The following is a 19,159-nucleotide window of genomic DNA, read 5'->3' on the forward strand; positions in this document are numbered from 1 at the left end:
AGCTAGAAAATCAATATTAAAAAAAAAGATAACAAGATTCATAATAAGTTAACACAAATAATGAGATTTTATGATTTTATAACTCCCAATTAATGATAGAGGAGTTACATAAAAAAATTACGTATGTACCATTGTCATTAAATTCTAAGATGAATATGAATCTAATATTAAGATGTATTGTGATTGGTTGAATATGTTTAACAAAGTTAACACAATAGTTTAGGTTAACATTTGAACCAAACGCGCTCTCCCTATATATATATATATATATATATATATATATATATAAAACTAAATTTGGTGATTTTGACATTAATTGTAACTGTCGATGACGATGATGTATTATAAAAGAAAAGTTCCTATAAATTAAAAAATACGAAAAACAATCAGATTAAAGATTATGTTTGATAACAATAAGATGATGAAACTCTATAATATGATATTATCATACAAAATTCAATAAAAATATTGTTTTAATAAATGTATTAGGTATGAATTCATTTAAATATAGAAATTATGCTTGAAAATGGTTTTTGTGTGAAGTTGACCTATATCTTGTTTTAACAAGACCAATTGGTATTAGAAAGTCAAATTAAAAATTAAAAATTAAAAATTAAAAATTGGAAGAGGAGGAGAAAGGCAAGTAAACCCTGGTTTTCTCTCTATCTGTCTCTTGTACGTTTTACCCATTCAAATCCAACCGCCTCTCTCTTTGCTTTATATATATATATATTTATATATATATATATATATATATATAAACCCCATTTGGCAAATATACATACATAACCATCAATCCTTCTTCTTCTCTCTCGAATTTAACTTTCCCACATTCAATTTTACATTTACAACCACAAACAATCCATCAAGGTGATATAATCTCTTCCCTGCTTTTTAGATTCATTCCCCTCTTTCTATGTTTGTTTCTTAAATTATGCAACTAAACTTTGTAAGGGTGTTAGCGACTGAATTGCTTTCAATCAGTTTTCCGGATGTTCTCATGAATTCGCTTCACGGCTTCTGAATTCAATTACCAGAAACTGGTTTTCCAGAATCCACTAGTTTGGTTGAGAAATCTGTTCGATCATACTCGAAATCGAAATTGATCCATTAGATTAAAGATATCCTTTTTTCTAATTTCAGAAGTGAATTTGGCATACCCTTTTGGCGGGCAAAGGGAAAGATGTTGGGGGAATTGATTACAAGTAGTCTTGTGTAAGTCTTTTTGTTCATCAATCTCAAATTTCTCTGATATTGGTTATGAATTGTGGGATTTATCTTTCAATTGGATATTCAGGTTGATTCTTGGATACGCATATCCTGCGTTCGAGTGTTTTAAAACTATAGAGAAGCATGGAGTAGGAAATGCAGAATTAAGATTTTGGTGCCAGTACTGGTAAGATGATCTTCATATGAGTTTTTTAAAACTGTTATCTTTCTGTAACCAATCTTGATGCGGTTTTTCTTCTCAGGGTGATTGTTGCAATTCTCACGGTGTTTGAAAGAGTTGGCGATATATTCATTTCATGGTATGTATACATTCAAATTAGGGGTTTTTTTATTCGATGATTTTGTGCTGAAAAGGTGGAGTCTTTGCATAGGGTGCCAATGTATGGAGAATTGAAGCTGGCTCTCATTATCTACTTATGGTATCCTAAAACAAAGGTAACAAATTAATGCTATTTCTTTGATATGTGTATTGGTTCATAGAATTTGATATAAAAAGGAAGTTTTTTATGGGTATTTGCAGGGTACAGGGTTTGTATATGATGCAATGCTGAGACCATTTATAGTAAGGCATGAAACAGACATAGAAAAGAGTTTGAAAGCATTCAGAGACAGAGCATGGGACGTGGCAATTTACTATTGGCAGAATTCCACAGAATTAGGCCAAACAAAGTTCTTTGAAATCTTTCACTATCTAATTTCCAAGTCCTCATCCTCAAAACAATCATCTCAGGTATCATTGCATATTGAATAATTCCTAAAACATATGAACAGAAAAGGAAAATCGTTTTCAATTGCATTTGTGATTGTACTGATGAAATGATTTATATGCAGGTGTTGCAAAACCATCAAAGCTCTGGTGGCGGACGTCCGCCGCCACCTCTGACCACTCCAACTCCAAATTCAAGCGGATCAGAGCAGGGTGACGAGAGATGGGCACCAACGGCTCCTTGGGTGTATGCGGATGAACCACATATTCCATCATCACCAAGTAGACATGGTTCTAGTTCGGCTCATAAAGAGCCAGTTTGGCTAAGATTTAGGCGGTCTAGAGGACTTTGATTCATCAATAAAAAAAAAGTTATCGTTGGCACAGATTGTAAAGAAGCAAGAAAAAACAAAATTTGTATTCCAATTTTTTTATTAATTCAACTGTTTCATCTATTTTTCTACATATTGAAGAGAAATTAAAACGAACCCATGATTAGATTTGGGATGTTTTACAATTTGTTTACCTGTGTGTTGGTTATAATCGGGAGGTGGTAGTTCTAAGTTGAATAGTAGACTGGAGCAGACAATCGAAGATTTGGGTTACGAGACGGAGGCAAGCATCGGAGAATCGGTTCCAGAGGCGGTGGAAGATGGTGGATCCACCGGAGTCGGGAGAGGTGGACATGGGTCGGAGGTATGCCCAGGCGGCCTGTTTCACTAGTCGGTTTCGGATCGGAATCTCGTAACCCGAACGGACGGCGGAGGAGGAGACTTTGGGCGACTGGACGACGGCGGGTGTGGATGGGAGGATGTCGCGGAGGGAGGTATAGGAAGCTGGTTTGAGAGATAGCAGCTCGAAATCGGCGGAAGAATTAGATGTGGTGGTGGTGGTGGAGGTGGAAGAAGGGTGGTGGTCTTTGGTGTGGACCATTAAAGCGGAAGATGCTTCGATGGAGTTCCGACGTCGGAGAGTGGGAATGGGAGATTTAGCGTCATCCATGTGAGAGAGAATGAAGTAGGAGGGGGGTATACAAGTCTTAGAGAGAGAAACAGCGGCCAAACTGGTTGCCAATTATTGGTATTGGTTCTCTTCCACCACTCACAATTTCCGTTGACTAAATTACACCTTTAATCCATGTCTATTTCATTGTTTCTATTTTTGGCCCCTATACTTCATTCACTGTTAATTTGTCAATGAGTAATTGATTTTGTTCCGGAATTGGTCACTATGAATAACCTCCCCCATCTCTTGTCCTTTAAAGGTGGGTTTCGTGCATAGATAGGGATAGTCGATACTAGACTGAATCGATCTGGACAGATGAGAATTAGGTGGACAATTGAAATCCTAAATCAAAATGAAATGTATACCAAAAATTAAAAAAATGTACCCAAAAATTGGTTAAACATAATTTTTGATGTTGAAAATTAGATCTAATGTGTTTGATATTTGGATTAATTTTCAAGTTGGATAAGATAAAAGATGAATATAAGGAAGAAAAAGAAAATGATTTAAGAATGGTATTTTTTATAGGTTAGGGACGAAGAGGGGTCGTAAAGAAAGACCGAAATACCACAAGTGACGGCCCCTAACAGTTTGTAGTTGGACGATATTAGTGGCAGGAACGAGTTCTGTAACAAAAAGTGATCATTCATGAACAAAATTTATGATAAATGAACTATAGGGACCAAAGCTGAAAATTGACATACCATTAGAGACAAAAAGTGTAACTTACTATTCCATTTATTATATTCCTTGAAAATTTGCCACATCATATTTATTTCACATTTTAAATAAGAAAAATGAGGCTTTTTTACTTATATTGTTTTTATATTACCAATATATAATGTAATAGGAGGGAGACTGGGTCTATAATTCCATACAATATTTCTGTTTATCTCTAATTAATAAATTAATTGTTCTTGTGATATATCTTAAAACATTTTATAAAAAGATTAAACTATTTTTAAGTTTTTTTATTTTTCATTTTAACCCATGAAGAATTTCATAGTCATATTTCTAACTTTGAACATATATATAATATATTGACCCACAGAAAGAAAAAAAAAGTCAGATTCTTTATACTTGAAAGATTCATTTTTAAAGTAACATTATCAACCACTTAACTCATAGAAATATAATATTGTGCTACAACCAAAATTAATTTTTCTTAAGAGGTTATGTTTAATAAACTAAGGGGCCATTACTAAACATTTATTTCGTAAGTGTTTATCGGATAAATTTTCTAATCGGATGAATATGAGAAGAGCCAAGAATCTTACCGGGTAAGAGCTATGAGAATGATGGAGAGTCTTGTCCGGTAAGTGAGGATGACAACTCTTACCCAGGTAAGCACTTACCCAATAAAATTAGTTGCATTCGATATGTTTTAATGTACTAAAATCTTACGCACCAAAATAAATTATAGTCTATCGATAAGCGCTTATCGGGTAAGCAATTGAGTAAACGGCCCCTAAAACCGACTTTTGATTGTTGATGACTAAAGATAGAGATAAGATGGATGTTTGCTCCAATTAGTGCCATATATTTCCTTATTTGCCTTTACTCATCTTTTTCTTCACGACAGAGACTAAAAACAATGGTAAACCAAAAGCAACGCAATGAAATTGACAACAATTAGAAAAGAACAAGAGAAAACACCCAGGATGAGAACCAAGGGTTGCTGCTAACCAGAAAACTAGAGCAAACAAGAGAAAACAGTCATAAAACAAAGAACTTAAAACAAAAGATTGAAGATTTGATTTTGTTTATGTGATTCAAGATCTGATTGGTTTGAACTCGGTTGAGAATTAACACGGTGACGATGGCTTTTCTAATGGCTCGACGGAGTACTAGTGGTTATTGCATATTTTTGGGCTACTTCGAATCCGAATATCATAGCTTTGCCAATGGTACTGTCGAGATTATGTGGGTCCAATGTATTCTTCGAGGTTGTAACATCATAATCTTTAGACTAAAATTTCAAGCAAAAATTTGGCATATGACCCATTCGTAAAGTCATGTTAATTTTGCCATTTTTATCACCTGTATACATTTGTATATAAGACTTCCCAAATAGATTATGTATACAAAATGTGTATATGGGAAAATCTAAGTTTATGCACCTAACTATAAAGACGATGATAATAAATTTCCACCAAAAACTATTTGCAACTAATCATCGTCTCAAAAGAGTTATCACACGTAGTATCATCCACTAATATCATGTGCTAGCTTTCCTTACTACTAGCACTACCATCTGCACACGGTTCTGATCTTGGGATACATATCGACAAGAAAACACTTTAGACTACACATTTGGTGAGTTCAAGAGTTGGTATCATAAACTGTTCAATAAGAAATTCACTGATTCATAAATTCAAATGATACATGATTTGTAAATACTAGCAATATGCAACTCAACACATTACTTTTCACTAAAAAATATAGATAAAGACGTGGTTATTATTTTCACAATGAGTTAATAAACATCGTACTATGTGGGGGAGACATAGAACAAAACCGAAATCAATGAATAAGCATTACCCAACAGTCTACTTATCCGTTAGGCTAATTTCGACATAATCACCATGTGCACGTTATGTCTTATACACACTACGTCTTTTAGCCGCGTATCTGGAACACTAGTGCACTGTACTGCATAAAACACCAATGGAAGCAACCCAATTAATTGTAAAGGGAGGGACACCAATACAAACGCAGCAAAGACGGTGATCCTAAGTCACCAGATCCAAATCTAAATACATCATGTCTGTGAGGAAACAAAGAGCTCAGAGAACCTCATTTATACAGAATGTACTTCACGAAAATCTAAGTCATTAGCATGCGACATAAACATCAAAACAATATTCCATATAGTTTGTTTTTCATAAGAATTTAGCATGTTTCACCTTAAAGTTTACTTTGTACAAAACATTAAATGATCACATTTCATAACACCTATTTATATCATGCATTTTTCGTGGACACATATTCAAACATAAAAAAAATGAATCAATTACATAAAATACATACATTTAACTTGTACCCAATTTTAAGACTACTTGAACTCACTTGAAATAAAATTCTCGACCTTAAAAGCTTCTTCGTGCATTTACGGGTCTTCCTATAAGATTGCACTAACAACTTCAGGATGTCCTATCCCAACAACACTAAGCATGCAACCTACAAATTAAACTGCTGAACAAGGGATCAAGAAATCTGATTACCACACCCTGTATCGAGAATCCACGAATTCGAAGTTGTAGTATTGTGGAGTTCGATCATAAACATACCTGATTGACCACTCTTTTGGACTTTACCGTCTTTGAGGTCCTTCAAGTACTTTTGGCAGCTACGCTTCCAGTGCCCCTTAGTGTTGCAGTAGAAACACACTGCTTCCTTTGGATCACTTGTAGGTGCAATCTCAGATTCAAACTTTCTCTTGTACCCATGATTGGACTTTCCTTTCGGGGCCTTTCCTTTCCAATTGGAATGAGAAGTCTTTCTTTTTTTTGCATTGTGACCAATAGCCAACACCGGAACTGCTGAGGTGGAGGGCTCATCAGATTTCTTGATCCCTTGTTCAGCAGTTTGCAATAAGCTATGGAGTTCCATTATTGAGGTCTCTTTCCCATTCATTTGATATGAGAGCACAAACTGATTGTAAACAGTAGGCAGACCGGATAGGATCATGTTGATGGAAAGCTCAGTATCAAACACCATGTTCAAAGATTCCAACCTATCAAAGTACCCTTTCATCTCCAAGACGAAAGTACAAATAGAAGCTCCAGGTTTAGGTTTGCAAGTCATGACTGATTTAACAACATCAAGGCGTTCCTTGCTTGCCTTTGCTCGAAACATTTCTTTCAGCTGTTGGTTCATCTCATAAGCCCAAGTGTTTTCAAAAGTCTTTTGAAGTTCAGGACTCATGGAGGATGCCATGATGCAAGACACCTTGTTTGCATCATCATAGTGTTTCTGGTGAGCATCAATCWCTTCTTGGGTTGAGTCATCATTGATTATGGGAATTTGCTCATCGAGAACATACTCTTTGCTCTCGTACCTCAAAGTGAACCTAAGGTTTCGCATCCAATCCATATAGTTAGGACCGGTGAGTCTTTCCCTCCCAAGAACCGAGACTAAGGAGAAGTTATGTGATGAATTTGGAGCGGGAGGATTCACACCATTTTCAGTAGTCATCTATGAGATAAAATAATTTTAGTTAGTATGAATATTCCTTAATTAATTACCCAATTTAAGTTAAGGCTAGGATCCATATTTTAGATTCGATWATGAAGAGGGTTGCCGTAATCATATCACRAATTTATCTTAGGTAGACAAGTCTATGTCAATTTCAATCTCTATGAAATTCTTAGTTCCTTTGAGATTCATTGATTTGATCAATGGCATGTTAATCTCGAATATGCTCATCTACTATTCATGACTGGTTTGCCGAAGATCATGAATTAGATGGTGAACTTAACCATGCAAGAACCCGCGTGGTCCCCGGCTCGACTTAGCTCAAGAATCGCGAGTCCCACATCACCTTTCACTTATGATCTCTTATTAAAGTGCCGGTAAGCCACACGCGCCGCATTAACAGTTTATATGAGATATGTGCGGTTTTCATGGGTTAGCATACTATTCACATTTATACATATATCTAAAACGGGATTTTAGTTTTAGTACTTATAGATTAATACTTTTAATCTTAACATCATCCTATCAAAATTTCTCGGTAGCTCCATTGAACGCACAGAGAAGCGGAGAAGTGGATCAGCGCGAAGCTTGTTAAAAACCCGACTTCTTTAGAGATGCACAACAACCTGCCTTATACCTCTCTTCTAGTTTGTTCACTATGGGTGAGCCGATCTATCAATTGACTAACGATGTAATGATACATACATAATATGTATAAAGGTTTATTTAAACATTTTTAAAAATCAGGATTCTATTTTAAACCTTTTAAAATTTAGGGTATATTTTAAACATTTCAAAATATAATGTAAATTCAAATTAACAATCTATGATCATAAGACAATAATATAATGTTCAATTGTTTACACTAATCATATGTTAACAATCTAATAATCCAATTTTAAGTGCTAATAGAATTAAACTATAGGCTCTGATACCACTGATGGAGTTTCTATACCCTAACTAGATTAATACGCAGCGGAAATAAACAATTAATTTAGGGCAAGAAGGAAACAAAACCCTAAAGGATCTTAACTTAATAACTAAAAGCAACTTAAATAAATAATTAAATAAATAATAAATAAGGAATACTAACCTTTTGAGAAAACCAATTTTTCACACGCGTACCACCTTTGCCGAAAATGGAGGCAAGTACCCAACCGAAGATACCTCTAATGGCTCACACCCACGAACCAAAGAGAAATATATTCGAACTCCTAAGGTCCCGATAAACGAAAGACTCTTACAAATAGTAGGAATAAGAAGGAGAGAAAAATTAGCCAAGAGAAAACTAGACATCCCCTCTATTTATACAAAAAGGAAGGGGTTTGGATTTATTCCTTGGACATCACATCTTTTCTCTTATATGGCTAATACTTGATCTCAAAATCATATTGTAAGTTTTCCCTTATACGTCATATAGAACCAACACCACACGACGTGTCGTTGTCTACTATACGCCGTATCGAACTTCATATAATATTAACTCTAATTAATATTATTTCCCTTTTATTATTTCTCTTAACAGTTTAATGAGGGCAACCCAAAAAGGACTCTACTCTTGATAATAGTCTTTGCCAATATAGTTATGATCTTGGACACTAATCCAACAACTTCAAGCAAGGGTTGTCAGCCTTTAATGCTATTAGAGTTTCATTCCCTCGTGCATCCAAGCTTTAATAAAAGGTAAATATATGCATCAACTTATATTTACTAAAGCTCCAAATAACTTGATATAAAACTAAACATTTTCCTGAAAGCATGGTAGACGTGCATTTAAAGCAGTGGCATGTCCGCAAGCATTAATGACAGAACCTGTAAGACTGCTAAACGGTAAGCATATTATGAACCCGAATTAGAAAGAGGGGTTTGTTGCTCCTTGTTACCTTTGAACAACCATTCACCTTTCCACTTTTTCCAAATATACGAGTGCAAATAGGACTGGTCAACTGTAGAAGCATAACCAGGACTACCTTACTCGTTACATGCAACTTCAATGTAGCTTGTTCCAAAATTTCTCTTCATGGCCGGTCAAACATCAATCATGCAAAAAATTGTGATAAGGGCTATATCAAGTCATCAAACCAGATTACATAGCTAATAAGCTCATCTAGGTACTTGTATTAATAGAAAGAGAAGGACATGCAGCAGTTTATGATTGAGAAGGTTTTTGCTTCTATAACACTATAACCTCACACTCAAGTCATATATGAACGTTATGGAGCATAGGACAAACATGACGTATGAACATCCCAATTCAGACGTCTAGGGTGGATTTGGTACACAAAACAGAATTGGAACAAAGTAACTGGGAAACACTGTTGACTATTGGCCATCCCAAATCAAAAAGTGGAAAAATAATCGACATATTAGAAGGTATATCTAGGGTGGATTTGGTACACAAAACATAATTGGATAGAACTGGACAGATAATGATAAAGTAAGCAGGTGAAAGAATTATGGAATATTAGTGTGTTTCAATTAACATATAATTAGTTTAGTAATTTATCAATCTTGTTCCACCTATCTTGATGTCCCTCTCAATCATCTCCAGTCTTATTCTAATCTTATGTAAAGCATGGAACCTTAATTTTTTTTCCCTTTGTCATGCCCTATCTTATTCTGCATACCAAGCGCACCATCAGAAACGAACCCAATTCAGTGCCACTGGTAGTACATGCCACCATATTATCCCTTTGTCAAAAAATAAAAAAAATTAAATTTATGAAAAATACAACCGTATTATTTAATAAAGATTCAAAAGTTAGCAAAGAAAAATTGAAAAAAAAAAAATATTAAGATACTCCATTGGACCCCACCTTCTATTCTGCCAAAGCAATAAACCCAATAAATTATATAGTTAATAATGCCCAAATCAAAGTCAAAAGGCAAAGGCCTAAACTTATTATATCTAAAACCCAAATCCCAATTTACTTCTTCGGCCCATATTTTGAAACCCTTAGTCCTTACGGCCTTACCCAAATCCCACATTCCGAATTGAAAAGATACGTCCGTGATACGAATTCGATTTCAGAAATAACAAAACCTCGACGGCTCGATCATCTCGACGACATGATTTAAAGTCGATCAGCTCAGTACTCACTCGATCAACTTTTTAATAAATGTTACTTTTTTTGTGATAAATATAAGATTGTCAAGTTGGATATGACGGAAGGTTATGTTAATACAAGAAATTCAAGGAAAATGAAGAACATTAGCAATCGGCATTGTTATTATGATTTATTCAATATTGTTTTGGATATGCAGATTCAAGAGTTCGGTGATTGTTTTTGTGAGAAAAGCACCGACTTGCTTCAAAATATGATAACTTTGAATTTACACAATTGATTTTCTCAATTTAACGAATCAAGCCTATTGAAGTTAAGTGAGACGTATTCACATGATTTTGGTGACTCATTCTTGAGTACAAACTTGACATCTACTATCACCTTGTGTATAATGCTAACATATTTGTCATTTTAAATGGCATTGCTGACCTTGCTAGATTGATGGTGAAAACAAGAAAACATATTTCTCATTCTTCAGACTACCAATTATTGAAGCTAACACTGGTTTTGTCCATTGCAACTGTTATGGTTGAAAAATACTTTTCGGCGATAAAACTTGTTGAGTTAGATCTATGTAATCAAATTAATGATGATTTTTTGAATGTTGCCTCATTTGTGTCATAGAAAAAGAAGCACATCTATGGCTCTTTAGAGAGCCAACTGAAACACTTGGTTTTAGCAATGTTAGAAGAAGGTAATCCAACATTTAATAGTCGTTTAATAAATACTTACCGTCTAATACTTACCTTACCAAGTGAATATTTTAAGGACAGGTAATTTTACTCGGTAAGAATAATGACAAAAAAACTCTTACCCTATTATATTTATTAACTTATATTTTACTTATATGTTGATGTTTAGTTTAAAATGATTTTTTTATCATTTATCCATTACTTTTTTTTTGTTACCTGCTATCTTAATAAAAAGGGTATGAATATGAATAATTACGTATTTCGTTGCCTCTACTTTAAATAGATTAGATAGCGAATTAACTAACACTTACCCAACCCTAAAATAAACCACATATGGAGGCCAAGGTCGATCTTTTGAAGATATTATCTTGCTTTACCAACATAAAAATAGCAATAATAATGACAACGAATTACGAAGGAAATTACAGAAGAATTATAATATGATACATCACACCTCCATCTTATCCCGGAACCGCCGCTCACTGGATCTTAACATCATCGGTAATGGCAAACAAACCCCCCTCTCGACGCACCGCCGGTGTCTTGGATCTATTCTTTTCTCTAAACTAAACGAAAAGTACTGCGGGAACTCCACCATTTCTCTCAATTCCCTCCCCATTTCCACCGCCAAATACTTGAATTTCGGCTCAATGTTGTCCTTGATGCTATAGCAAAACAGCGAAGGGAACCGTCGGAACATCAAGATTGTGTCTTTATAAGAAATTCCCATGATTTCGTGGAAGTATTCGATACGGGAGAGAAATTTGTCTTCCACGGAGCAAGTTAGTAGGTGGGTGTGTTTGTTCACACCGGAGATCCCGATTGTGCCTTGGAGGAAGTAAAGGGTTGGACGGAGTCGAGTTTTGACGTCGGATGTGAGGAGTCTTGGGCGGCGGTGGATGACCTGGTGGAGGTCGTCGGTGTGGACATGGGCTTCGCGGAGGAGGAAGGTAATAGTGGATACGATGGAGGTGAGTGGGAGTGTGAGGACTTGAGGGCAGATGTAGATGAGGCGGCGAACGGCGGGTTGGGGGAGGAGGATGGTGGTGGAGAGGAAGGAGACGGTGGATTTAAGGTGGGAGAGGGTGGTGGATAAGAGTGGAGGGTGTGTGGTGAGGAGTGGGATTAAGTCTATTTCAAATGAATCGAGGTAGATGAGTTTTTCTTGCAGTTCTTCAGTGGAGCGAAATGATGGTGGTGGAGAGAGTTTGGGAGAGATGGAGGTTTTGGAGGCGGAAGAGGGTGGTCGGAAATGGACGGTTGTTGGACTGGGTGGCGTGAGGAGGTGGAGTTGGGCGGTGGGGGTGGAGGGGATTTGAAGGGCTTCTTGCATTGTTTTGCGGTGACGGAGATTTACATCACATTTGGTGGGAAAAAGGCTACGGAAGTGATGGCGAGTGGTGGCGATCGACCGCCGGATAGATAAGGAGTCGTCGGAAAGGTGGAGAAGTTGAAGATGATGGAGGTGGAGCCTGGAGAGAACACCTGGCGCAATAAGTGTATTTAAATGGCCCATCTATTCGCACTTGATCCCAAACCGAAAGGGTGTGATGTTTAAAATTTTAACTTGACGACAAATTGAAATTTGTAATGTGTTTTTGCTTTTTTTTCCAAGGATCATTTTGTTGATTATCTCTATTCATTTGTGAATATGTACAAGAAAAAAGTGTCATCAAGTTCCATTTAATCTTTCTTAAGGTGAACCAGGGTTCGTTTCAAGGCGTCATGACATTATATAAACGTTAAAAGCCTTATTTTTTATTTGTGTGATCGGGCCACTTTTGGGTCTTCTCTTTTTTGGTTGGACTTGGACGTTTGATACTTCGGGCTTGGGCTAGGACCTTTTTTCAAGATTGTATTTTTGTTGTATTTGTTTTTGCATCTAAATAATAAAATAATTCATGATTTGGGATAAGAGCATGGGTTAAGTTCCGGTGAGAAGGGAAGTTATGGTAAGAAGCGTAAGAAGAGATCTTCACCTTTGAATCAATTCTAATTGAATGTCAACACCAATGAGGTGCACCGAGATGCATAAATCAATTCCCTTCTAAAACGTAATTCATGGGTGGACATGAGATTAAAAGTAATCAAGAGTTCAGATCTTTTCTTATGTTTCTCACCATAACTTCCCTTCCCATATGATCATTTGCCAAGAACGTGTATGATTCAATTTCGTCAACAAGGTGTGTTTTCAGATATATCAAGCAGGTCGACCAACTAATACATTAGTTAAGATAAAAGAAAGATTTTCATTTTGGTTTTAATAGATCCTTTAAAAAAAATTCAAAATAAGCAAACCGTAATAAAATGGATAATATTTTGCATATTCCAAAATTACATGTCGATAAAGACTGAAATATATATATTTATTGTTCTCACCAATTAAATATTGAAATAATGAAAGTTTGTTGTAATAATAAACTTATTAAATATTATTATAAAATTTAAAATGATAAACTATTGAAATAGAATGTAATTCATTATAAAAGTTTAACTTTTCTTTTTGTTATTTAAAAAAAAAAAATGTGTTTTTATTTGTTCAATTCAGAAGTTGTGTATCAAACGCTTAATTAAGTAAGTGTTTATTAAATCATATTACTTTAACTGACAAATATAGCAAGGAACAAGAATGAAGGCAAGGACGAAGAGTTTTACACGGTAAGTGAAGTCGATGACTGTTACCACGTGTAGTGTTTATCAGTGGCGGATCCAGAAATTTTTAAAGTAGGGGGCACACTTAAGGGGTGTAGTCGTGTAGAAAAATAATTCAAAACCAAATAATTCATCCGGATGAAAACGGTTTTAGATTTTCTTTTTCGGCTTAAACGGTTCACTTAACATAATAAAGATAACTTATTCAGATCGATTTTCATATGACTTTTTACTAATTTATCGAGGTGTATAATTTTTATATGTTATATTTCGAACAAAAATATCAATGTGCAATACAAATGGACTAATTAACAATCAAGATATCAAGTTGGGGGCCCTTGCCTTGTTCTTGTTGGGGGCCTTGTCTTATTCTTGTTGGGTGCACAATAGGAAAATTTACCAAACAAATTTTTTATAGCCTTTTTTTAAAAAAAAGTTGCTGGATTTGTTGGGGGCCTAGGACCCCAACCACTATGTATTGAATCCGCCACTGATGCTTACCAGATTTATACATACGATGTCATTTTAGTTGACAAAAATCTTATTCGATGATAATGTTAAATTTTATTAATAAATATTTATTGGGTAAATATTTATATAACATCCTTTAGTCTATAATTTATTTAATAAAAATATGTCTTTAATAGCAACCCAATTATTTATATGAACGCCACTTGATGTATATAAATTCACCGCATTTTGTATTATCCATTTGAGAAAGAAGTATTCAATAAAAAAGGCAAATCAAGTACAAAAGAGATAATATGCGGACCAAATTTCTTATGTGACCGTTATTCTTATATCATTAAATGTTGCCTTTTCTATATATGAAATCAGATTTCATGAAGGAATTTATCATTTCATTAAATTTTTTATGAATAAAATTTTATTTATGGAATTCACTATATATTATTATTATTTTAAATAATAAAAAATTGATTTTGTTATTTATCATTGTTTACGTTTCAATTCTGTTAATTGAGTAGAAAGTTCAAATGAATGGAGTTAAATGTCATTTCATTATTTGACAATTAAACTGTTGGTTCTAAAATGATAATGACTAACACATAAAATGTTTATAGAAGGGAGTTGAATACAAACATAACATATTTTCATTTTTTTAATTATGTATGCTTACTGAAAACAAAGAATTATAGATTTTTTGTGAAAACTAAAGAGGTAATACCTTATCCTAGGCAATTTTGTTGAAGACAATTTTGCCAAAGACTGAAAGAGTAATGAAAAATGTACTATTTCAGATCTAAAGGAGTGAAATGGTCCAAAAGATTGTTGATACCGATTTTGTCTAATGAAATTATGAGCAATCTTTTGGACCATTTCACATCATTTCTTTCAAAACAAATGAGTTGCAATATTTGATAATGATGACATTTTATAGCCACCATTGTATTAAATGATGTTATCCAACTTTAATGTGTGTCTTCATCTGATTCGTTGTTCAATGCGTGTTTATACTCTTCATTTCAGCATTTGCGTATCTTGACGATATGATGTAGACGTTTGTTAATACAACTCATCCTTTTGTATGCAAAAGGAACAATAATATTAAAATAGTATAGTACTTTAAAACTTATTTTGCTTGAAATTTCAAACATGTTCTCATACCAGAACAATAGTTGGTAGAGTTAGTGAGCCAAACTTGTTGGTTAAGTTTGCACTTAAAAATCGGCTCACCAAAAGTAGTATTTGTCATACTACTTTTGAGTTATCTCATGTTGCTCCTTCATCGGCTAGATGACAATCTAATCCGCTTTGATGACTATCTTGAATTCACTTCAACTAGTATTCAATTTTGTGGGAATTTTTCACTCTTGGATCAATACAGATAATAACTAAGATTAAGGGGGAAAATCCTATTTTTTAAATTTACTCTCTGAAATATAAGTTATATTCAGGAATCCAACAAGATTTGTGATTTATGAAGTATTGAATCCGAATCATGTATCTTATTCGGATCCACTTAACTTATGGATATCTAAATACATATATGATTCATGTTGAGTAAATCCAAATGTCCTATCTGGGTGTAAATCTGGATATGGAATCCATTTTTGCAAATCTGGATACGACGTCCAGATAATGGCTCTAGATGTCAATCTGAATTGTTTTATTTTAAAGGCAGACAAAACTTCAAGAATGTTTCTAAGTATTAGATCAGATGTATTTATGTTATTATCAAATCAAATGGTTAAGACCAACATAAACACATGGTCAAATAAGATCAATAACATCCCAAATCTATCAAATTCTAATTCAAAAAACAATCATAAGGTCATAACAAACACATGTGATTGTCATTTAAATCCAAAAAATAAATAAGTTACTAAAAATGCTTTAACTTTTTCGGTTTATTTGTTTTTTGTATTTTCCTACTAATTTGTTGTTACATGAAAAAAGAAATGGTAATTTTTTTTGTTTTATAGATAAAATTTATTCATTCAAAAGAATGTTCAAGGACCTAATCGCTCAAAATTGAAAATGCTTTGGGTTTTTGTCGGTTTTAGTAAGTTCAATGTTTTATTTATTCACTTTTCAAAAGTTCAAAGATTTATTTGTTTGAATTTTTTCTAAGAACTTAGGCTATGTTTGGTAAACTAGCTTATAAGCTACATATTAGCTGATATGCTACCTGATAAACTAATTACGTTTCGCAAAATCTAGTTGATAAGCTAGATGAAAAATGTAAAATGACAAAAAAATGTTATTTTAAAGAATTAGTTAATAACAACATTTCATAATATAATTAAAACAAATCTTAATAATAGAATATGTTGATTTATAACAAGATAGTAAAAAATTAAATAATATAATATGTTAATTAAAAGAGAAAAATACAAAAAGAATCCAAAATGAATCATTATATTTATAAGTTCGGATTTTATTTCGCTTATAAGTTTCAGCACCATTTTTTCTAAGTATTTCTATCACGACTATCTATTTACGTTATCAAGAAATAGAAGGAGATTGTCGGTCTCACTATTAATTGAAAGATTTTTTCTTACAGACTTTTTCCTAGAAAATATGTCGTTGAAGGGTGATTCGTCAGAATATTGTCACAAAAGTTGGTGTATAGATTGTTGGTGGGTAATTCAAATTAGTGACAGATTACCCAAAGATTCTCTAGTGATCCATTGGTATTTTCTTGAAAAACATCGAATTTTATTGAACCATTGGTATTTTATAGGTGATCTGTCGGTAATCACCCGCGGAAATTTCTCTTGGTGATTTTTGTAGATAAAAGTCATTTGTTTTGTAGTGTCTCCACAATCGGATTTGTAAATAATACATCTAACATCTTATTCAACACTTAAAAAAAATTCCTAATACTTGTCTTGTAATTGTCATTTCAGATATATATCGAATATGACCATTACAAAGCAAGTATAAAGAATTCTTTCTAATTCAACCATTAGATTTGTAAATAATACATTTAGCATTTGATTCAACACTTGGAAAGAATTCTTAATACTTGTCTTGTAATGATCATATCCGATATATATCATTTATTTGATATGACACAAGTTTTTATATTTGATATACATTATCCATCGGATAAAAGACAAGTGTTTATATCTGATATACATTATCTATCAGATATATGACAAGTGTTTATATCAAATATACATTATTTATTAGATATAACACAAGGGATATATCCTATATGCATTATCTATCAAATAGGACACAAAGTACTAAAATCTAAACCTTCAACAACAAAAAAACTTATTAACACAAGCCATTCGATCTTAGTCACTTCGGATATATAATTTAAAATAAGATGTGAGATCAAATATTTGATTTAATTGTCTTCCATCTGAATGGAAGAATCCCACTGACCTATCTTCATGGTCATTCCATCTTGATTTTCAAGAAGGCATATTTCATTCTAAGATTTGTAGTATTCGATGTTTTAACACAATTAATGAATCTAATATATATCTCAGGGGCTGTTTGGCAGTTGTTGAATGATTTAGTACAGAATAGTTAAGAGGTCAGAATGGTTAAGAGGGTCAGAATGGTTAAGTGCTGAATGAAATAATGCTGTTTGGTAACTGTTTTCTGAACAAAAACAAATTACCATTTTAACCCTCTCTTTTTTAACCTTTTAATTGTGGGATCCTGAACAAATTACCATTATCCTAACAACTAAAAATTAAAGAACGAAAACCTAATGGAGGCGACAATCGAAGCTGTGCTACTGTTAAGGGACTGGCGACCGGCGATGGAAGTTTCATTATGCATTTACTTGAAATCGAAGTTGTGCTACTATTAAGGGACTGGCGATGGAAGCTGTGGAGGTCGCCGGCGATGGAAGCTGTGGAGGTCGCCGGCGATGAAGACGGTGGAGGTCGCCGGCGATGGTGACGGTCGAGCGACAACCGGCGAACCTGTGCAACGCGACGAGGAGGAGCTTGAAAGTGGCCAGCCAAGTGAAGAAGAAGGTGGCGACGACGATGGTGAAGGCAGATGAGAGGAGGAGGGGAAAGATGGTGAGAAGGTAGAAGATGGGGAGGAGGGAGATGAGTCTGTAAATGGGATGAGACGACGGGGAGAGCGACGAGATCGAGTGGGAGGAGGAAGGATCGAGTGGGATGAGTAGCCGGCTGGAGAAGTGGGAGGGTAAAAATGGAACAACTTACATCTGAACCATTTAGGAGCACCTTAAACACAGAACCGTTAAGAGGATATTGTCACCATTAAGAGGTTATTTTTTTGCCAAACAGCTTCTGCCTCTTAGCGATTAAGAGGCTCCCTCTTAATGTCACCATTAAGAGGGAAACAAACAGCCCCTCATATTTCAGAATAAAAAAGATAGGATTTCCATTGTAAGTCTTATTTTGTAATTTGTCATCTAATCAAGCAAAATGCTTTCAGCAAAATCAAACAGTAGTTAAAGTGAAGTTAGATCGATACCAAAACAGATTGGATTTATCATCTAGCCAATAGAAGACAAATAAGTCCATTAGTTTGACAAATGCTATCTGGCAAGTCGATTTAAAGAGAAGACTTTGCAACCAAGTTTCTTTTACCATCTCTAGTCCTAGTGTGAGAACATGTTCAATATGTCATCCAAATTAAGTACAATTCACTTACTTTAATGTTTACTCTACACACAAAAGCATGGATCAAGACTAGACGAAGATATTTAGGGACCACGTCTCCAACCCATGTCCTGGTATGGAAACATGTTATCATATCAGTCAAAGTAAGTTCAAAAGTACTATTTTATTATTACCATAATTTCTTTCTATTCACTCGACATACGGAAGGATGTGTTGAAGCAACAAAAGTCTACATCATATCAAAAGTCTGATATGAAACTTACAAAGGTACATGGACCAATGAATCAAATGAAGGCACATGTTGAAGTTGCATTATTTCATTTAATGCAGGGACTGGTATAAAAGGTTATCTCTAGATCATATAGAATGTAATGCCCCTAAAATAGGAGTTAAATTAAAACCAAATGTGTAGTTGGTGTTGATCCTCTCTCTCAATGATTTGATGATAATCCCTTTTTCCTTTCGATGTATTTCTGTGTCTGTAATTTCAGTTCCAGCGATCATACACTGAGCTTGTTCAGTGATCGC

At 34.3% G+C, this 19,159-nt stretch overlaps 3 protein-coding genes across 3 annotated transcripts; 1 reads left to right on the forward strand and 2 right to left on the reverse strand.

The window, feature by feature from the left end:
• Positions 1 to 785: 785 nt before the first annotated feature.
• LOC112516478 (putative HVA22-like protein g) lies at positions 786 to 2,399 on the forward strand. Its single transcript, XM_025123545.1, has 7 exons — positions 786 to 870; positions 1,144 to 1,215; positions 1,298 to 1,396; positions 1,473 to 1,529; positions 1,602 to 1,665; positions 1,751 to 1,960; positions 2,062 to 2,399. Exons 2-7 carry the CDS (start codon positions 1,184 to 1,186, stop codon positions 2,287 to 2,289), a joined length of 690 nt encoding a protein of 229 aa, XP_024979313.1. The 5' UTR covers positions 786 to 870; positions 1,144 to 1,183; the 3' UTR covers positions 2,290 to 2,399.
• A 69-nt stretch (positions 2,400 to 2,468) lies between these two features.
• Positions 2,469 to 2,923, reverse strand: LOC112516487. The gene has a single exon (XM_025123555.1). The coding sequence runs from the start codon at positions 2,867 to 2,869 to the stop codon at positions 2,474 to 2,476; it is 396 nt and encodes a 131-aa protein (XP_024979323.1). The 5' UTR covers positions 2,870 to 2,923; the 3' UTR covers positions 2,469 to 2,473.
• An 8,319-nt stretch (positions 2,924 to 11,242) lies between these two features.
• LOC112527400 (transcription termination factor MTEF1, chloroplastic-like) lies at positions 11,243 to 12,422 on the reverse strand. Its single transcript, XM_025138036.1, has one exon. The coding sequence runs from the start codon at positions 12,409 to 12,411 to the stop codon at positions 11,344 to 11,346; it is 1,068 nt and encodes a 355-aa protein (XP_024993804.1). The 5' UTR covers positions 12,412 to 12,422; the 3' UTR covers positions 11,243 to 11,343.
• Positions 12,423 to 19,159: the final 6,737 nt, after the last annotated feature.

This window comes from Cynara cardunculus, assembly GCF_001531365.2.
Source record: "Cynara cardunculus var. scolymus isolate 2C chromosome LG 1, CcrdV1, whole genome shotgun sequence".
NCBI lineage: Eukaryota > Viridiplantae > Streptophyta > Magnoliopsida > Asterales > Asteraceae > Cynara > Cynara cardunculus.

Bases quoted from the DNA above. Each gene is read 5' to 3' on its own strand.
- LOC112516478 (XM_025123545.1), top strand. From the start codon at position 1,184: ATGTTGGGGGAATTGATTACAAGTAGTCTTGT. The intron at 1,397-1,472 runs GTAAGATGATCT...TTTTCTTCTCAG, and splicing joins AGATTTTGGTGCCAGTACTG to GGTGATTGTTGCAATTCTCA. The intron at 1,666-1,750 runs GTAACAAATTAA...GGGTATTTGCAG, and splicing joins TATGGTATCCTAAAACAAAG to GGTACAGGGTTTGTATATGA.
- LOC112527400 (XM_025138036.1), bottom strand. From the start codon at position 12,411: ATGGGCCATTTAAATACACTTATTGCGCCAGGTGTTCTCTCCAGGCTC.
- LOC112516487 (XM_025123555.1), bottom strand. From the start codon at position 2,869: ATGGTCCACACCAAAGACCACCACCCTTCTTCCACCTCCACCACCACC.